Below are 19,733 nucleotides of genomic sequence, written 5' to 3'. Positions count from 1 at the left end.
TGGGCAAATATTCTATTCGATCTTTAAAACTATCTATGAGGTGGCAACAATAACTGCACCACTTGGTATGATATTAATAAGTTCTATCATATATTCTCGAAATAGTAGATTATTATAAGCTCCCTCAATGATGCGATAAAGCAGGGTTGTGCATTTGACCGGTCAAATACAATTCGGTCAATTGACCGATATTTGACCGGTCAAATATGGTCAAATTCAAATAAATGTTTTTTACACCAATATTAACTTTATTTTGCATTTATATAATATTATAGTAAATCTATGTATAATAATAAATATCATAATATTTTTTAATTCATTCTATAGTCAATGTTTCACCCTCCGTGGCAGAGTCTTGTTCCGATTCATATTCAATATCATTATTTTCTTTAATATTTTTAATCAATCTTAAATTATGATACACTCTTACTAATTTTCCTGCTGTAGAAGCCTTTAATCTATTTCTGTTTTTCGTGTGAATATTGCCCCAAACCGACCAATTTCTTTCAGAAGAAGTCGAACTAGGAAATGTTAGTAAAATATTAGCGACTTCTCTTAATGGGCAAGGTGGGCAAAATGCATTCCACCAACTTGAGGCCGAAATTTGATTGTTTCTTATGGAAGTTACAACTTTCCACATATTATGGCTATTAAATATACCGCTTTTGCTTCTGAAATTTACTATATTACTCAAAATATTTTGATTATCACCACCTTGTAAAATACCCAATTCTTGTATTATATTACATGCTTCATCAAATTCAGTATTAGTAAGATGCTCCCCTTGATATTGGGGGTCCAATAAATAAGCAGCATTGTGAGCACATGTATTTATATCAGTTTTTCTCTTTTCAAACATAACCTTAATTTTTTTTCTTGAGATGGAGAAAATATAGAATCATGGCATGATTGTATTATGTGTTTTTCCAAATTAAGCATCTCGTTTTTTACTTGGGCCAAAGTAAATTTATCCCCTTGCACTTTCAACAATGAGGTAGCTAAAGGTTGGAGTATAGCTAAAAATTTTAAATTTTTCGTCCAAAATTCTTCGTTTAATATATTATTGGTAATTTCTATGGGACAATTATCACAAACAGCTTCTTCAACAACTGATGCTTTTAGAGCTTTCTTGCATATTTGAATTTGCTCCATACATTTTATTGACGATGCCCATCTTGTTTGGCTAATTGTACTTAATGTAGATGGTATGCCATGAAGATTCTTATTACGGGAAAATACTGCAGCTGGTATGTGTTTATTCTTGAAAAATTTAACAATTTTTTTAATTATTGAAATATGGTCACTGAAGGCGTCCAATCGTTCAAAATCGTGAAAGAATAACTGCAATGTATGCGCTGCACAACCATAACATTGTATATGATTATAAATAGATTCAGATTTTAGAATTCTCCAGGCTGCTTTCATGTTAGCGGCATTATCAGTAACTAAAGAATATACTTTTACCGGATTCAATTCATGAATTACATTTTTAAATTCCTGGGCAATATAATCTGCCGTATGGCGATTTTCCTCAGTATTTAGAAATTTGTAGAACACTGGAACAGGCGTCATCACCATAAAATTAATAATACTCTCGTTTCTAATGTTGCTCCAGCCATCTGATACAATTGATAAGTAAGGAGCTTTATCTATTATATCTGCAACTCTCACCTCCATATCACCTGACGCTTTGTCTAGAAGATATCCAGCCAGCTGCCTTCTCCTGGGTAATGTGTAAATAGGACGTATTTTTTTAAAAAATTCTTGGATGTAGGGATTTTCAGTGATGTGGAAAGGTAAATTGCTCGCATATACAGCCTTTGCAAACAATTGATCCAGCTCATTTTTTTCTTTGGGATTAATTCTATCTATGAAACCGGTTATACAAGATTGAGATTTATATTTAATCGCCTTGCTTGTAGATTGATTAGAAATAAGGGAATCAAATTCTCCTGAGTCACAAGACAAAATATTGTTCATTTGATAATCATTCTCACTAATTTCACCCAATTCTTCATTAGAGTTAGACTTAGAAGTATTACAAATTACATTTGTGATATTTTTTGTAGAGGTTGATATTTTGGAATTTGAATAAAATTTTTCCTTAATTATAACAGGGCACATAGTACAGCTGCTTAATAAATGTTTGACCATTCTATCAACGTGGGTGATATAGGACATCTTGCAAAACTTGCACACCGCTTTAACTGATTTACCATCGCGTACTTCTTGAAAATGTTTCCAAACATGATGCTTTGGTTTGACCATAATCCCTAATATATTAAAATTTAACAAAAAATGATTTTGATTATTGTAAAGTTAATCAATCTTAACTATTTTATAATTATCGACCAATTATTCCAATAATTTCTTATTATTATAAATATAATATAATAAACTTTTTACCAGAATTGAATAATATTCCGTAAATCTGACCAGAACAATTAAAATGAAAATTAATTTTAAAAACCAAATATAGCAAGTGTAAGTAAAACAAATGAGAATTAATATAATTTATACTCGGCTAAATATTAAATAAAATTTAAATTTATTAAAAAATAAGAATGAAAAAATTATATTATGATTATAATAAATCGGGTATTTTTATTTTTTTTAAGAAAAATGAATTGAAAAAAATAAAGAAGGCGAGAAACGGCAATGATTAGGCAAAAAAATAACTAAAAATATTACTATATTTAGAAAAATTACATATTTATATTTTAATAAAAAAATAATAAGATTGATAAACATGCTTTTAATGCATACTAGTTAATTATATCAAAATATTTATTCGCCATTAATATTTTAGAGTATTTGACCGTATTTGACCAGTCAAATACTCCTCCGGTCAATTGTATGGTTGTGCAGCGCATACATTGCAGTTATTCTTTCACGATTTTGAACGATTGGACGCCTTCAGTGACCATATTTCAATAATTAAAAAATTGTTAAATTTTTCAAGAATAAACACATACCAGCTGCAGTATTTTCCCGTAATAAGAATCTTCATGGCATACCATCTACATTAAGTACAATTAGCCAAACAAGATGGGCATCGTCAATAAAATGTATGGAGCAAATTCAAATATGCAAGAAAGCTCTAAAAGCATCAGTTGTTGAAGAAGCTGTTTGTGATAATTGTCCCATAGAAATTACCAATAATATATTAAACGAAGAATTTTGGACGAAAAATTTAAAATTTTTAGCTATACTCCAACCTTTAGCTACCTCATTGTTGAAAGTGCAAGGGGATAAATGTACTTTGGCCCAAGTAAAAAACGAGATGCTTAATTTGGAAAAACACATAATACAATCATGCCATGATTCTATATTTTCTCCATCTCAAGAAAAAAAAATTAAGGTTATGTTTGAAAAGAGAAAAACTGATATAAATACATGTGCTCACAATGCTGCTTATTTATTGGACCCCCAATATCAAGGGGAGCATCTTACTAATACTGAATTTGATGAAGCATGTAATATAATACAAGAATTGGGTATTTTACAAGGTGGTGATAATCAAAATATTTTGAGTAATATAGTAAATTTCAGAAGCAAAAGCGGTATATTTAATAGCCATAATATGTGGAAAGTTGTAACTTCCATAAGAAACAATCAAATTTCGGCCTCAAGTTGGTGGAATGCATTTTGCCCACCTTGCCCATTAAGAGAAGTCGCTAATATTTTACTAACATTTCCTAGTTCGACTTCTTCTTCTGAAAGAAATTGGTTGGTTTGGGGCAATATTCACACGAAAAACAGAAATAGATTAAAGGCTTCTACAGCAGGAAAATTAGTAAGAGTGTATCATAATTTAAGATTGATTAAAAATATTAAAGAAAATAATGATATTGAATATGAATCGGAACAAGACTCTGCCACGGAGGGTGAAACATTGACTATAGAATGAATTAAAAAATATTATGATATTTATTATTATACATAGATTTATTATAATATTATATAAATGCAAAATAAAGTTAATATTGGTGTAAAAAACATCATTAAAAGTTCCATAATTTTTCTTTCTATATTGAAGGTGTCTTTTTTTTTCTACCTCTCTTTCCAATTACATAATCTTTCAAAGCCTCTCTTATGATTTCGGGAAATTGCTTCGCGTCTTAATTTATTTATAGACGATAAAAACATATATCTATATTACTTTTCGATATCTTTCATTTCCATTCGCTCTCTTCTCGGGTTTCCTTATTCCAGTTTTTATATTTCCTTCTTAGAATTGCCGAGATTAAATTTGTTGGATCGATAATAGAATCATCACTTAAAGAGGGAGAATTGATAATATAGAAATTATTTGTAGATGATATTTGCGTATTGAATTTGATAAAAAAGAGAATCAGGAATTGATGAAAAGATTATATAATTGGAAAGAGAGGTAAAAAATAAAGACACCCTCACTACAGAAAGAAAAATTATGGATTTTTTAATGGCTATAACAATGCATTCACAATTAAATATATTATAGAAAATTTACCTCTGAGATTTCCTATAAGCGAAGGAGCTTTAAGAAAATATTTTTTAAAAAAAAAAAAGATAGTCCAAAAAATGTACAGGAAAGTAACCTGGTCGGAGAAACACACCGGGCGTTATCAATATACGTTAGTATGGAAATATTGAATTTAGCCAAAGAAAAAATATTTATCTTAGACGAGACAGGCCTCGATTTACATGTTGTACCTATTTACACCGGGGCACCATATAAAATTACGCAAATCTTGAAAGTCTTACCATCTAAGAATAAAAATATAAGTGTATTATGTACTATTGGAGTCGAAGGTGTGATACATCTCACCATTGAAGGACCTTATAATAGTCTATTATTTCAAGATTATATGACAGAGCTTATTAATATCATATCAAGTGATGCGGTTATTGTTATGGACTACATTAAAGGCCATTTCATTGATAGGTTTAAAGAGCGAATAGAATATTTACCACGCTATTTGTCGCAGCTTAAACCAATAGAAAATTTCTTTGGAGTATTAAAAAACAAATATCGATTAATCAATCCCCACGAAATCATTCTTAATGTAGCATCAATTCCTAATGAATTTACAATTCCTTATGAGTTTTCAAATTATTATAAAAAGGTGAATATAATTTATATTGAAATATACAAGGGTATATATATAGAAAATCTGAATTTTTTAAAATTATGATGTATTTTTTATATCTGTTTTGTTATATATTATATATTTGATCGTCATTTATTTTTTAAATATTATGTAAAAATTTATTACAAATATACTATTTTACCATGTATACTAAATTAGGGATCTGCCGGGCCTGGCCTACTTTTTTAAAAAAATCGGGTTCGGGCCGGGTCGAGCCTTGGAGTTTTTTAAAAATACATCAATTTTTATGTTGAATTTTTTATGTAAAATAAAAATATTTGATTTTATTTATGGAAACTAGACGCCATATAGCACTTATCTTGAATTTTGAGTTATTATAAAGATTAATTTTTTTATTTAAATAAATTCGAGCCGTGCCGAGCTGGTAAATTTTTTAAAAAAAAATTTAGGGTTAATGCCGGGCCGGCTTTTAAAAATTAGGGCCCGATGCAGATCACTAATACATCAAAATTAAATTAAACAACTGATATTTTATGTCAAAATAATTTGATGAACACTTATTTATTAAAAATGGAACATTTAGGTATTTTTATGATAGATATAAACATCTTTTTTAATCTTACAATCATTATATTTTGAATAAATTTTATTATTTTGCTATGGAATTCATTATAATTATTGAGAATGGCATTTATAATTAATCTATGTAAATGCAATAAAAAAAAAATTGCTATAAAGATTATTTCACAGTAAAACCCGGGCCAGGCTAAAAAAAAATTTGCCTGCCCGGCCCTAAAAAACATCGGGTCGGTCTAATTTCTTTTTTTTAAAAAAATCAAGGCCGAGTCTTGCAAAGGGTACTTCTGCAGGTCTCTGAGTAAAATAGACGTAAATTATTTTTAAAAATAAATTGTTTTGTTTTAGCTTAGGATTAATTTAAAACGTAATTTGTTTCGATCAATTTTTTTTATTTTGTCTTAAATAATAAAATGGATCAAAGTTTACTTATATAAGTAATAATTTTTAATTTAATATAAAATATTGTGAAATAAAAAAAATAATAATAATACGCCAACTTGCGGATCTAATATTATAGAATTTTTATTTTTTAAATTTTAATTATTTTAAATATTACTGGTTTGTCCACAACGAATTTTTTATTCAAATAAATTTTTTAAAAAAAACCTTAATTATTTTAATTATTCAAGGATGTACCGATATTTTTTATCGGATCGGATCGCCAATGTTTTACCCATTTTAAAATATCGGTAATCGGTCAATATTATAAAATTTTCGATACGATTCGATCTATAATGCTGTTTTTAACAAAAATAAAATGTAATAAAATTTTTAAAAAAGGTTATATCTAAAAAAAACCAATTATTTTTATGAATAAAATCGAAATCCGTTTTTACGGTTTGACTAAACTATAAATGTCTAGGTAAACTGCAAATGTTTAGGTAAAATTTTTGATATATTTATTCTTCATTTTCTTGTGATATAAAATAACTTATAAAAATTAAATTATTAGATAGATTATAATACTTTGCATGTATTATTTTAGGACAAATTCCTAATACTGAATATATCTAAAAATTGAGTTTTTTTTAAGTTATTTATATCATAAGAAAATGAATTCGACTTCAATTAGAGTAAATATCAAGGATTTTTACCTCAGCATTTATAGTTTACCTTGGCATTTGCAGTTTAGTTTAAACACCTTTTTAAGTAATAATAATATGATTTTAAAATATATTAAAACAAAAAAATATTTTCAATTTTTTTTACCATAAAATATCATACGCCAACTTGCGGATTTAGTACTATTGATATTTAAAATGTAATTATAATTATTTTTAATATATTTATATTAAAGGATTTAAACTATTTATTACGAGATAAAAGGAAATATAACTATTAATGTATATTCTTATTATATTATTTGAATATATCTATTAATTTTTAATTTTTATAAGTTATTTATATCATAAAAAAATGAACTTCAATTAATAGAATATATATCAAAAATTGACATATTAAAATATTTTGTCACCTGAGTTAGAAGTTATTCTATCTCCATTTTTGTCACAAATAATTTTTTTGATATATTGATTATTTAAGGATATATTAATCTATTTATATAAAAATATCTTAGAATTTTAACCTTATAAAATAAAATTTTTTTGAATGAACCTAAACCCTAACCTTTTTTTTAGAAGGAGGGTTCACAGCCCTGGTATTTTTTAACAATAGCATAATCACTTATAATCTAACTGATTGCATTTACAATAAAATAATATATTCTAAATTTATGCAATTTATATGATGTGTAATAATAATTATTAATGTTAATATATCATTTATAATTTAAGCAAATAGTAATTTGTATTTAAAAGGTAAATCGATCTTATTTCATTAATAAATTTCTTATATAGAATCAACTGAAAAAGAAAGAAAGATTTCCATTCCTACCCCATTCATTTGATCAACTTTTAATTATAAATAAAATAACTCATTTAAAATATGTTCCTTCAAGCCTTTGAGTTTTTTTATATATAGAAGGAATATATAAAACTACCTATATATATTTGCTTTAATATAGAATACCACATATATTTCTTGTCACAACGACAAGATTGTCATTGTGCATCAAAACTCTTTTCAATCTTCTTATAACTAATCATAACTATTCAAATATAATCTTTTTATCACGCGTTATAACAATAAATCCTCGAGAATTCTTTATGCAAATTACATATAAAGTACAACAAAATCCAAAAAAAATCTTTATGCAAATTAAATATAAAGTACAACAAAATCCAAAAGAAATCTTTATGCAAATTAAATCTAACATTTACAACACCTCCCTACTTAAATTAGACCCAACATTCTGCGAATGATCAATCTTCTTTCGATCTCGACTTATTCTTCTTAATTTTTGCTGTCTTCTAAGTTCTAACGAAGGCTTTGTCGCTTGTCACCCTGTGAAACGATCAGCTTTTTATCGCTGTAAGCCACTGACGAACTTGATACACGCCTGTTTTCCACTATCCACGATTGATAACGATTATCGATGACATCCAGTTTCTTTTCCTCTCTTGTTTTTTGCTAGTCTGTCTTAATCTTTTTTACAATTTATCGTAGCTTGTTTCCTATCAAGACTAAAGTTTCGGTAATAATTGGCTATTATTGGTCAGCGATTAACGATTGCAGCATAACGTCTTGACCCTACTTCCTATCAATTTGCTTGTTTTCCCCTTTCTCTTGTTATTGATTGGTTGTTGCCTCTTATTCTTGTAATCGTATCTATCTTTCAGACTTCCGGGTCTTCTACGACAGTTTGCTCTTGCTGAGATATCGGGTAATCACATCTATTTCTACCTAAAATAATCTATTTAAATAACTTCTGAAATATTTTATCACTTTCTTATATTTATTCTCAAATATAAACTACCTAATACAAATATAATAATAAAATATATAATTATACCAACCTTATCCTAATGTCTACATTTATCTCCTCTAAACTAATTCTGCCTTTAATAAATGGCGTAAATTATACTAAATCTTATTTATAATACGTAGCAAAATATAATAAATTATATAAATATATCAAATTCTATCACCCCTCTCCCCTTAATAAAGCCTAGACCCATATTTTCATTGATAAATTTACTTGTACTCATCCTTTAGCTATTGATCCTCATCTTCTTTTTAGCCATGTCTATACTAAATTTATATCTAAAAATCCTATTCCAAAATATATATCAAAACCTATCTTTTAACAAAATTATCATTGTGTATTTATTTCCTCATGTACTCTTTGACACTCAAGTCTTTAAAAAAAAACTGCTGAAATATATAAATCTCTTTTCATACATACGTTGTTGAGAAATCAATGACATCTAATCATAAAAGTTTTCATACTTACGTTTATGAACAACCTCTTAACTCTAATCACTATGGTTTTCACCCCACGTCTTTGAAGAACTTATGAAATCTAATCATTATAATTTTTCGCACAACCGTTGTTGAAAACTGATATGTATATTTCTAAAGCATGTTTTTCCTTTTGTATTATTAGAATAATATTGTATGATTCTTCTTAAATCTTATTCATGATTCAAAATAAAAATCCGATCTCAAATTGAGCTCGATTGCGGCATAAATTTTCTAATGACGAAAAGCCGATTCTCTCTATGAAGATTTTTTGGTTAATCTACAACCTAATATACTAATTCACATTAATCCTTGAGGCTGTTTTATCTCTCGCAGCCCTTAAAATAAAAGTTAAACGTAAATCTTCAATAAGAATTTAATCAACTATTTCCTAACAATAAAGTTATATTCTAATCTTATTCACCGAATTTTTTAATTATTATATCTCAGCAACCTATTAGTTAAATATTAACTTTCGCAATTTATGTTTCTATTTCTTTGTCAAAGTTATTTCTAGTGATCACTTGATAATAATTCTAAAATCTAAAATATCATAGTCTTTATTAGTTTCAAAATTCCAACTTCTAAATATAAAATTCCTAACTATCACCTTTAAATAACTAAACACAATTATATCTTATCTACTATGAATGTTACCTTTGTCTTTAATTTTAGATTTTATATTCCTACATAAACATAATCTTAACAACATAATTTTTCCTTTTCATCTTTATTTACATATTTTTCTTACGTTCTTCTGGAATTTTTTTTTTGTATTAGAATACAGTTTGACACATCTCCTTGTTGTCCCACCGGTCACAATGCGTGATTTGCATTAGACTGAAGGTTGTAAAGGGCCGGTCTCCTCCGCTCTCCAACACCATTGTCACAACGACAAGATTGTCATTGTGCATCAAAACTCTTTTCAATCTTCTTATAACTAATCATAACTATTCAAATATAATCTTTTTATCACGCGTTATAACAATAAATCCTCGATAATTCTTTATGCAAATTACATATAAAGTACAACAAAATCCAAAAGAAATCTTTATGCAAATTAAATATAAAGTACAACAAAATCCAAAAGAAATCTTTATGCAAATTAAATCTAACATTTACAACATTTCTAATACCGGGGGAAATTATCTTTTATTAGTTAAATTAAATTTAAGCTTTATTAAATGTCGAATCTTGTGTAATTTTAATTAAAATGAACATTAATATTGTCAAAATTTGAAAAATAAACCTGGCAGAATGCCAGCCAAAACTGCAACCCCTTTACCGGGTGGTCTGAGGGGGGACGAAGCCCCTAGATTTTTAGAGGTATTAAGTCCTTAAGGAATATTTATATCTACGGCCTAATTTTTACCACCCGATTTATGTTTGGTCAAATCATATTTTAACTTTACCCTATATGAGAAAATTTTATGATTGGAACAGATCCATAACTCTTTGAGCATCAATACTTATGAAAAATTTGCTAAAAAAGTCATTGTTCTTTAGGACACTCAATGACATCTATCAATAACTAATTTCATTATTAATTATATTTTACTAACCGAATTAGTTTACTGGTCAAATTACAAATAAAATTTTTTTACTGATCACATTGAAAATTTTGTAAAAAATATTGGAGATTTTAATTATTCAAATGTTATTTATTTTTAGAGGCCCCGACAGCGATATATCGAATGCGGACAAAGTTATATACGTTCGTGGACATTTTTTAAAAGATTCTGACGGCGTTAATGCAACCCTTAATAATACAATGGTCAACGTTGATGAAATCGACAAAATCATTCCTAAAAATGCCGAAATGTCAAAAATATCGAAAAATGTTGTTGCGAACAAGAAGGTCAAATTGAACCACGAATGTGAATCCGCGAATGATGATCGCGTTAGATCAGAAATCGCTAAATACGAACAAAAAACCGAAATTATTCGCGAATCAACATCGAATGGCGACTTCGACGTTAAAACATCGCATAATGAGGACAATGTTACTACAGTTGAAGTCGAAACAAAAGTTGATAGGAATAAAACATCCTTGAGGACATCTTGCGAAGATTCGCTTTTTGATCCACGCCCGGTCCGAGATATTACCAGTAAAAAATTAAGGGAAAGGAAAGCGATTATTAAATTAAAAAACAGCGATTTCAAACAAAATATAGTTAAAAAGGACAAATCGAACGATGTATATGATTGGTGGGCCGATACTGCTGCCACTCCATTAAACGGAGTCATGTTAGATGACGAAGATGTCAGCCCCTTCGATCTTGTAGATGGCGATTCGCTCGAAAATATAGAGGAGTCTAAAGGGAGTAAAGCGGTTTCGGATCACGTTAGCAAGTATTTATTTCTTTAAAATTAAATGATTATCCCTTTTTTTTAAGTGTTGTGGTTAAAAAGCCCGATTTGGGTGTCATTTTTTTTAAAAAAAACGGTCCGAATAAGATTTATGGCCAAAATAATATTATATAAGCCTCGAGATATGGCAAATAGTGATCTGCATCGGGCCTAATTTTTCAAGCCCAGCCCGGCCCGAAATTTTTTTTAAAAAAAATTTTGCCGGCCCAATAAATAAAATCAAATATTTTTATTTAATATAAAAAATTCAATATAAAATTGATAAATTTAGATATATTTTAAAAAAAATTCCAAGGTCCGACTCGACCCGGCCCGAATTTTTTTTCGAAATATTAGACCCGGCCCGAACCCGATTATTTTAACCGTACCCGGGTACGGGTCGGGCCTAACTTTGCAGAAGATCTCTAATGGCAAATATAAAATGTCTATCTATGAGCAAAATCTTCGGGTTTACATATTTTGGTTATAATCTTAATAGGCCGTTTTTTAAAATCGGCCCAAATCGGGGTTTTTAACAACACGAATATAAAATCAAAACATGTCCAAAACAAAATTCTAGAAAACATTAAAATTTTAAACATACAATTTCGTTAAAATTTTTTAAATTTCATATTTTTTATAAAAATATTTGGACACGAGCCATAAAGTTAAAAAAAAATAAATTTTGAATTCTAAAATATTTGTTAAAGAAAATTTTTTTTCAAAAATTGATAATTTAGAAGGAAAAAAAAATATCAAATCCAAAAATAGTTACATATTTGAATCATCTTAAAATCAAAACTGTACTTTTTAATTTTGTCGGACCTGTTTATATAATAATATATATGTTAGCGTTAGTGTTGTTAAACGACTCTCACTACTTCATCCAGAAAAATATTACGTATGTCTGAAGATTTTGCTCATAGAAAGAACAAAGGTCTAGACATATATTATCAAAATCTTGAGGCTTAAGCAATATTCTTCTGGCTAAAAGATTGAGTTAGCCGTTTTTAAAAATCGGCTCAAAACGAGCCGTTTAACAACACTAGTTTAGCGTCAATGTGTTATTTCTGGCAATGTATTAATTTTACAATTTTAAATCATTTTTTTTGAAGCGCGTTTTTTTTAAATTTATAAAAATCTGATATTACTTGAAATATATTCCATCATGTTTAGAATACCTATCTTATGAATTGCAGACAATCGTTAACCTTTGAGTCATTTGTAATTTACAGAGTTGTTAAAAGATACCTTTTAAATGGATCTAGATACAGATACAACGTCTAAAATAATATCTAGATACAGATTATTTAATCAAAAATCTATCTAGATACAGATACAGATACCACATTTTTATACTTTGGTAAATATAAAAAAATATATGGGAAAATTTAATCTAAATTTTATTAAGTTTAAAAAGTTCATGGAAAAATATCTGAAATCCGTAGGGTAGGTATTCCAAACATGGCGGCATACATTTCCGGTAAAATCAAAATCTTAAATTTAAAAAAAACACGCTCAAAAAAATGATTTAAAATTGAAAAAAATAACTCATTGACGCTAACATGTATATATATATATGTGTCATAAGGAGGTTTAAGATTGGAGCTTTAGTAATTTTTTTTTAATACTTAGATATATCGTGCGTATTTTAATTTTGAAAAACCTTATTTGGCCGGAACTCCATACGTGCCGGAATTGATCCCGGCAAAAATATGACATTTTTAAAATTAATTTATTGGAGTTTTGAAAAATTTGCTAAAACACACCGGGTCAAATGAAGCCATAATCCTTAATTAAATTTTTTTTTTAAAAAAAATTAAAATTATTAACTATCTTTCTTTATTTGTATCTTAAAATATTTTATAGACGGTCCCGAAAACGAATGGACGAACAACTCGAGGTAGATGCATTCATAAAACTTTTGCAAAGTGGCGACTCGCAACACGATCCCGAAAAAAATGTCGAAAGCGTAGAAAATTTCGAAAGATCTCTCCTCGCCCACCCTAACGATTCCCTTGTGTGGACTCGTTATATAGCATTTTTCGTGAAACTGAATCAGATATCGGACGCTAGGAGTCTCTCTAAAAGGGCCCTCGAAACTATATCATTCAGGTTTCATTTTAGAAAAAAAATTATTAAATTTCCTGCACGCAATGAGAAATGCACCGATAATCTCCAGCTGCCAGATATCGAACCTATACCTGGCACGAATCACACTAACAATAATCTAGATTGACAGTTCATTCATTAAATTACATTATAAAAAATGTATACACACATTGAAGACCGCATTTGAAAATGCCTTTTAATGACAGAACCAATGGCATTGACTAAGGTGACTTCAATGCATGTACACCTTTAATAAGTGAAACCGTCACTCTGTAACTTGTGTATGAATGCAGGGTAACCCATATCTTTCTACTTTAAATACATTTATTCAATTATAAAAATTTCTTAGAGTTGTGATATATTATCAATAGACATATCGTCGAATTTGATATATAGTAATAGTCCCTACTCACCATTTTGTGAATTATTCTAGAAATTTTTACTCGAAATTTGTTGTACCTATTTAAAATCAGAGAAGAACAGGAGAGACTCAATATATGGACGGCCATGTTGAATCTCGAGCTAATGGCCGCTGGACCGGAAGCGGACGCTTTTCAAAGTATTTTGCAAGAAGCTCTCAAGTTTAACGAACCCAAAAAAATATACATGCTTCTCGTCAGGATTTACGTTCAAAATAATTTAATCCAGGTTTTTTTTAATCAATATTAATTATACAAAGATTAGTTAAAATAAATATCTATGGTTTTGGGGAGTAATAAAGAATGAATCAACATCTGTTACATAAATCCGAGGTGTACCGATGCTAATAATGATATCGCCCGATACTACCATTTTTATTTTTAGCACATCCCATTACTACCTCCTGAGCCTCGTTTATAATAATTAAAATGGGGCTCAAACGATGCGTAAATCCTGTAAAAAATTTTAAGAAAAAGGATTCCGCTTTTAGATTTTGTTTCAAGTTCTGTTCCCTTTTCCAAACTCTATGTTATAATACTCATTTTAATTAATTATCAGAAGGCAGACGAAACGTACAGACGAATATTACTTCTAACAGTAGATTCCAATGCCAAGCATAAGAAGGCCTCTGCTAAGAGCCTTGCTAAGGATCTCGAAATCTGGACTTCTTACACTGAATTTTGCGTGAAAGTTCTCAAAAAAGTTCAATTGGCCCGACAAATGCTAGAAAGATCTTTCCAAATTTTGGATAAAAGAGATCGTGAGTTATATATATACACATTATTTATTTGCGTTTACTATTTGTGTTTTAAGGCTACTCATGACTTAAATTTTTGATTTTTGCCTCTTGCTAGAGATCTACAAATATAAGCACGTGACCAGGATCGGACAATTTATTCATGGGATTTCACAAAAACACTGATTAATATTATATAAAATATAGCAATTAGAAACAATAGTTGTATTTAAAAGTGTTTAGTTGTATAGTGTTTTTAATTTAATTTTGTCAGATATGAATTTTTTTAAAATAACAGAAGTTGATAGGAGTAAGTTCTCCGTTGGTAAAAGTTGTAATTGGCTGGAATATAAAGTTTCTGAAGTTTCTGTATGCAGATAAATGAACCTGTTGCTTATTTCGCCATTCAATTTTATTGATTTTGAAAGAGAGAATATTATTATTAATTATATTTGTAATTAATCTTGAAGATATATCAAGTTAACCAAGTTTTGAAAATGAAAAAGAATACATATTTTAATAAAAGAGATAAAATGTTACAAATAAATTTGGGCTAAAGGTTATTTATAAAACATTATATTTTACTAAAACTATTATTGACGTGATATTTAGTTCATATTGTAGTATTTTCGACAGATATTTTTGTATTATTGTCGTTTACATATATTAGTAGTAATTTAGCCAGAAATTTAACTTTTTATTGTATTTTATATGTAAATTTTCACAAAATAATGCCAAAACAATAAAATAAACATTTTACAAAAATAATAAAAATAAACAATTTTTACATTTTTTAAAAAAATAAAATTACAAATATTTTCTATCATTTGCTCAAAGATAAAAAAATCTTTAAGGAATTCGATCTCTCAAGATTTTTTATTAAAAAAGGATTCTCAAACAAGATTTTTGATCAAATCTATCCTTAAAATTCCTAATATTTTCTAAATAAATATAATAGGATTTTTAAAGCATAGAAAATCAAAAATGAAGCTTTCAATTTTACGATCTACAGAAAAAGGTTTTCTTGTCAAACTCTTTTAAATTTTTGAAAAAGTTTTCGTAAAATTTTAACTAAACGGACTGGAAGGATAGGACAAACATTTAAATAAGGGAACCATTAACTTGAATATACCGTTTTTTATTATATGAGAGAGGGATATAAGGATTGATCTTTGAGAGTGTTATGTATTTTGATAAATTAATAAAGTTTTTGTTTATTATTGTTTTTAAAAGAGATGTGTAAAAAGCAGAGTTGTAAAACGCTACTTTTAAAAGTAGCGCGCTACCGCTAGCGCTATTTGGCAAAAATAGATCGTTATTAGCTATTATTTTTTAAAAGTAGCTTTAGCTACTTTTTAAGCTACTTTTATAAAAAAAAATTACAAACAAATTTTTTATTTTTTGCTTATAATGTTATTGTATTGTAAATATATAAAAATTAACATTTATAAAAATTAAAATATAGTTAGTTTTGACTATAAAAAAATTTATGTAATAAAAATAAATATTTATGGTAATTTGTTGCATTTTAATAATAAAATCATTTCAATATTATCATCCCCAAGTCTAGAGCGACCATCAGAAAGTATAAGTTTTGTCTTATTAAATAATCTCTCGACACTAGCACTTGAGGGTAAGGGCGTATTTAATCTTATATACATATTTTTAATATAAGATAGATTGTCTATAATTTTATTTGCAAGTAGTACATCGTATGTCTGGCATCCTATTATCATTTTGAGGACTAATGCCACGGGTATAGCCAGTGGCCTGTGATTCCCAAATACTCAAAAATATTTAATCAGATCAATTTATAAATATAAATAAGTTTTTACCTTCTGTTATGTGTTCAACTATCTTCCGTTTTACATATATATGATATCTCTGATCATCATTTTAAAATTATCTGCTATTTTATTCATTAGTGTCTGGCGGCATAAAATTGTTGTACCAGGGGATAGATTTTTAATCATCATGGTAAATGATGGATTATCAACTAAGGACATTGGCTGAACTGTATAAATTATAAAATCAACAATAACTTTATCAGCCAATTTCTGAGAAATATTGTCTTTTGCATTATTAATTAATTTGGTTTGAATTGAATTAGTCTTTTTGGATGTAGAATCGCCTATACCAAAATTATTTAGATGTTTCTCCATTTCCTTAAAACTCATGAACAGTCTTATAAAATAAATATTATTAGAATGTAAAAATGACAATTTGCCTTTAGGTGTTTCTTAAGGTTATAGCTACTGGATTGATTTGAGGAAATATTTTTTTTTACATTTTAAACAAATAAATTTGAAACCAGTTTTGGTTATATATTTATTTTAAAAAATTTTCAAATCTAGGGAATGGGAAATTTGTATTATAGCTATTAAGAACATTTTCTTCCCTGGTATCTTCCATTTCATTAATATCATTGTCTGAATCACTTTCAACGATTTGGATATCCATATGCGATGACATTTTAAATTATTAACACGTGATTTAAGTTTATAATACAAATGAAAATATAAATTACAAATTGAAATTATATTTTAATTTCAAAATTAAATAATAAATCATAAAAATTATAATTAATTATGATATTATATTTAATTTTCTTTTTATACTTACCTTCATTATATTTTTTAGAAGTAGCTTAGCTACTTTCAAAAAAAGTAGCGCGCTAAAAAATTAAATAATTACAAAAAAAGTAGCCGCTATTAGCTATAGCTACCAATAGCGCGCTACTTTAACAACTCTTAAAAAGAAGGGAAAAAGTTAGGGGGGGGGGGGATATTGTTATTTTTATTATTTTTTCTATACCAAAGATTTGATATAATTTTAAATTTAATAAAAAAATAAACCTGTTTTAAAGTATTAGATATTTGAATTTTGCCAGTGGAACCATATATTCCACGTTTTATAAATTGAACTAATAGCCCTTACATCCTAAAATCTTAGGAATTAATATAACACTAGTAAAAAAATATTTTTGAATACTTTTGTTTTTTTTACAAAATGATATTTTACATAATTTTAATTAAATAAATAGTTTGAATTACAGTGTTGTGATGATTTATTGAAACATGAAGAAGTTCAGAGAGATGCGTCTATTCTAACAAATAAAAAAGTCTCTCTGAAGTTAAAGGGAAAAGTTTACGTAAGCTGTGTGAGGAGTTGTTTAGTTTATGGCGGAGAAACATGAGCAATAAAAACGACTCACGAAGCAAAAAAGAACAGAGATGAGAATGATTAGATGGATGTGTGGGGTTTTCTGAGAGAGAGAAAAACTAGCAAGGAATTGCGAGCAATATTGGGTATAGAAATGATTGGAGTGGTAATGCGACGAAATAGACTAAGATGGTTTGGGACGTATGACAAAAGATGACTGGGTAAAGAGATGCACCTTGATGGAAGTAGGAGGATCAAGACCTAGAGGAAGACCCAAGATGACGTGGGCAAATATGATAGTGGCGGATATTAGAAGCATGAATCTTACAAATATTGATGCTCAGGACCGTCAAAAATGGAAAAGAAAAATCAGAAAGAAAACTGGCCTACCTGGGTAACCTGGAAATCGCCATAAAACGGAGAAGTTGACGATTAAATTAAAACCAATTCATATAAAAATATTTTGTTTGCAAAAAATAATTAAAATAACACAAGGAGGAATAAAAGAATTTTCTCGTTTTGAGCCGATTTTTTAAAACGGCTAACTCAATATTTTAGTCAAAAAAATATTGCTTAAGCCTCGAGATTTCGATAATATATGTCTGGACCTTTGTTCCTCCTGTGAGCAAAATCTTCAGGCTTACGTAATATTTTTCTGGGTGAAATATTGAGTTAGCCGTTTTTAAAAATCGGCTCAAAAGAACCGTTTAACAACACTAAATTTAATCGTCAATATATTTCAAATCATCACAACACTGTAATTAATACTAATTTTTTTTATAAGTATAAATTTTAAGTTCTGTATTTAATATAAACAATTTAAATTATAATTAGATGTGGTAGGGATTCATTTTCTTTATTTTTTTCAAAACTTCGTTTTTCTAAGTATTTTTAAAAATAACTGTTTAACAAAATTCATTAGATGTTGAGATGATAGTGAAATTCGCTCTACTCGAATTTGATTATGGACACCCTGAACGGAGTAAAACCATTTTCAAAAAAGTCCTCCAAAATTATCCCAAAAGAACTGACATTTGGTTCAGGTATTTGGATGCTTTTCTCAAGCGTTCTCGGCATCAAGAAGCTAGGTTGGTATTACAAGCATATATATTTTTTAATTACAATTAACGATTCATTGAATCCTTAAAATTAAAATTGCCTAAATTATAATATATTATTTACAAAAAAATAAAATTAGACAAGTTTTGGAGGAAATGTCTACCATAAAATTCGATAAGAAGTCTAGACGTCTAGTGTACAAAAGGATGGTAGATTTTGAAGTCAAACATGGGAAATTTGAGAATTTGCAAGTCATCAAGTCCAAATTCGCCGACATAATTCCAGAGTCAGCTGACGAATAGAAGCTTTAAAACTGTTTCCTGTATTTTTACATGAAGATATGTATATTTGTAAATATAACTCGTGTAACGATAATAAAACTTGAGTATTCCTGAATTTATTATATTTTACTCTAAAGAGTTAGTAGTAAAAAAAATTATTTGCTTTTAAAATATAAATTAATAGTATTAATTAGTGAGAACTTTTACTTCAATATTTATGATTATTTAAGCCTAGATTCGTTGTGAGATCTTATAAGATTTAACTGCTAGTCGATTTTTAACATCCGCTTTATGAGATCAATTTTTCTTTAATTCCATTCATGATAATAATATAAGAATTTTTTTTCAAACTCTGAAAATGGACAAGTAAAAAATATTTATTTGTAATATTAAAAAATCCATTTTAATTGATTGATTTCAGGGTTGGGAAATTTTTCAGAAAATTGGATGCTTTTTAAAATTTTATACTTAAAATGCTAGGCTGAAATTTCGATAAGATACTTGTATCTTATTTTTTTTTAAGTATCTAAAATTTTAAACTTTAAATAGTAGAAGAAAAAAAATATCTGCAGAGCTTTTAAT

General features: G+C 27.9%; 3 protein-coding genes across 3 annotated transcripts; 2 read left to right on the top strand and 1 right to left on the bottom strand.

The window, feature by feature from the left end:
* Positions 1-831: 831 nt before the first annotated feature.
* Positions 832-2,456, bottom strand: LOC135928796 (uncharacterized). Its single transcript, XM_065465260.1, has 2 exons — positions 2,407-2,456; positions 832-2,273 (listed from the first exon to the last, which is right to left on the bottom strand). The coding sequence occupies exon 2, from the start codon at positions 2,266-2,268 to the stop codon at positions 832-834; it is 1,437 nt and encodes a 478-aa protein (XP_065321332.1). The 5' UTR covers positions 2,269-2,273; positions 2,407-2,456.
* Positions 2,457-3,070: 614 nt separating this feature from the next.
* Positions 3,071-3,910, top strand: LOC135928795 (uncharacterized). The gene has a single exon (XM_065465259.1). The coding sequence runs from the start codon at positions 3,071-3,073 to the stop codon at positions 3,908-3,910; it is 840 nt and encodes a 279-aa protein (XP_065321331.1).
* Positions 3,911-4,622: 712 nt separating this feature from the next.
* On the top strand, positions 4,623-19,250 carry LOC135928794 (uncharacterized). Its single transcript, XM_065465258.1, has 7 exons — positions 4,623-4,927; positions 10,704-11,384; positions 13,251-13,496; positions 13,967-14,141; positions 14,472-14,673; positions 18,734-18,899; positions 19,010-19,250. The coding sequence occupies exons 1-7, from the start codon at positions 4,623-4,625 to the stop codon at positions 19,170-19,172; spliced, it is 1,938 nt and encodes a 645-aa protein (XP_065321330.1). The 3' UTR covers positions 19,173-19,250.
* Positions 19,251-19,733: the final 483 nt, after the last annotated feature.

Source organism: Gordionus sp. m RMFG-2023, chromosome 4, assembly GCF_954871325.1.
Source record: "Gordionus sp. m RMFG-2023 chromosome 4, tfGorSpeb1-WG-v2, whole genome shotgun sequence".
Classification (NCBI taxonomy): Eukaryota; Metazoa; Nematomorpha; class Gordioida; order Chordodea; family Parachordodidae; genus Gordionus; species Gordionus sp. m RMFG-2023.
The sequence above is the reverse complement of the archived record's forward strand: the minus strand, read 5'-3'. Positions and strand labels throughout refer to the sequence as shown.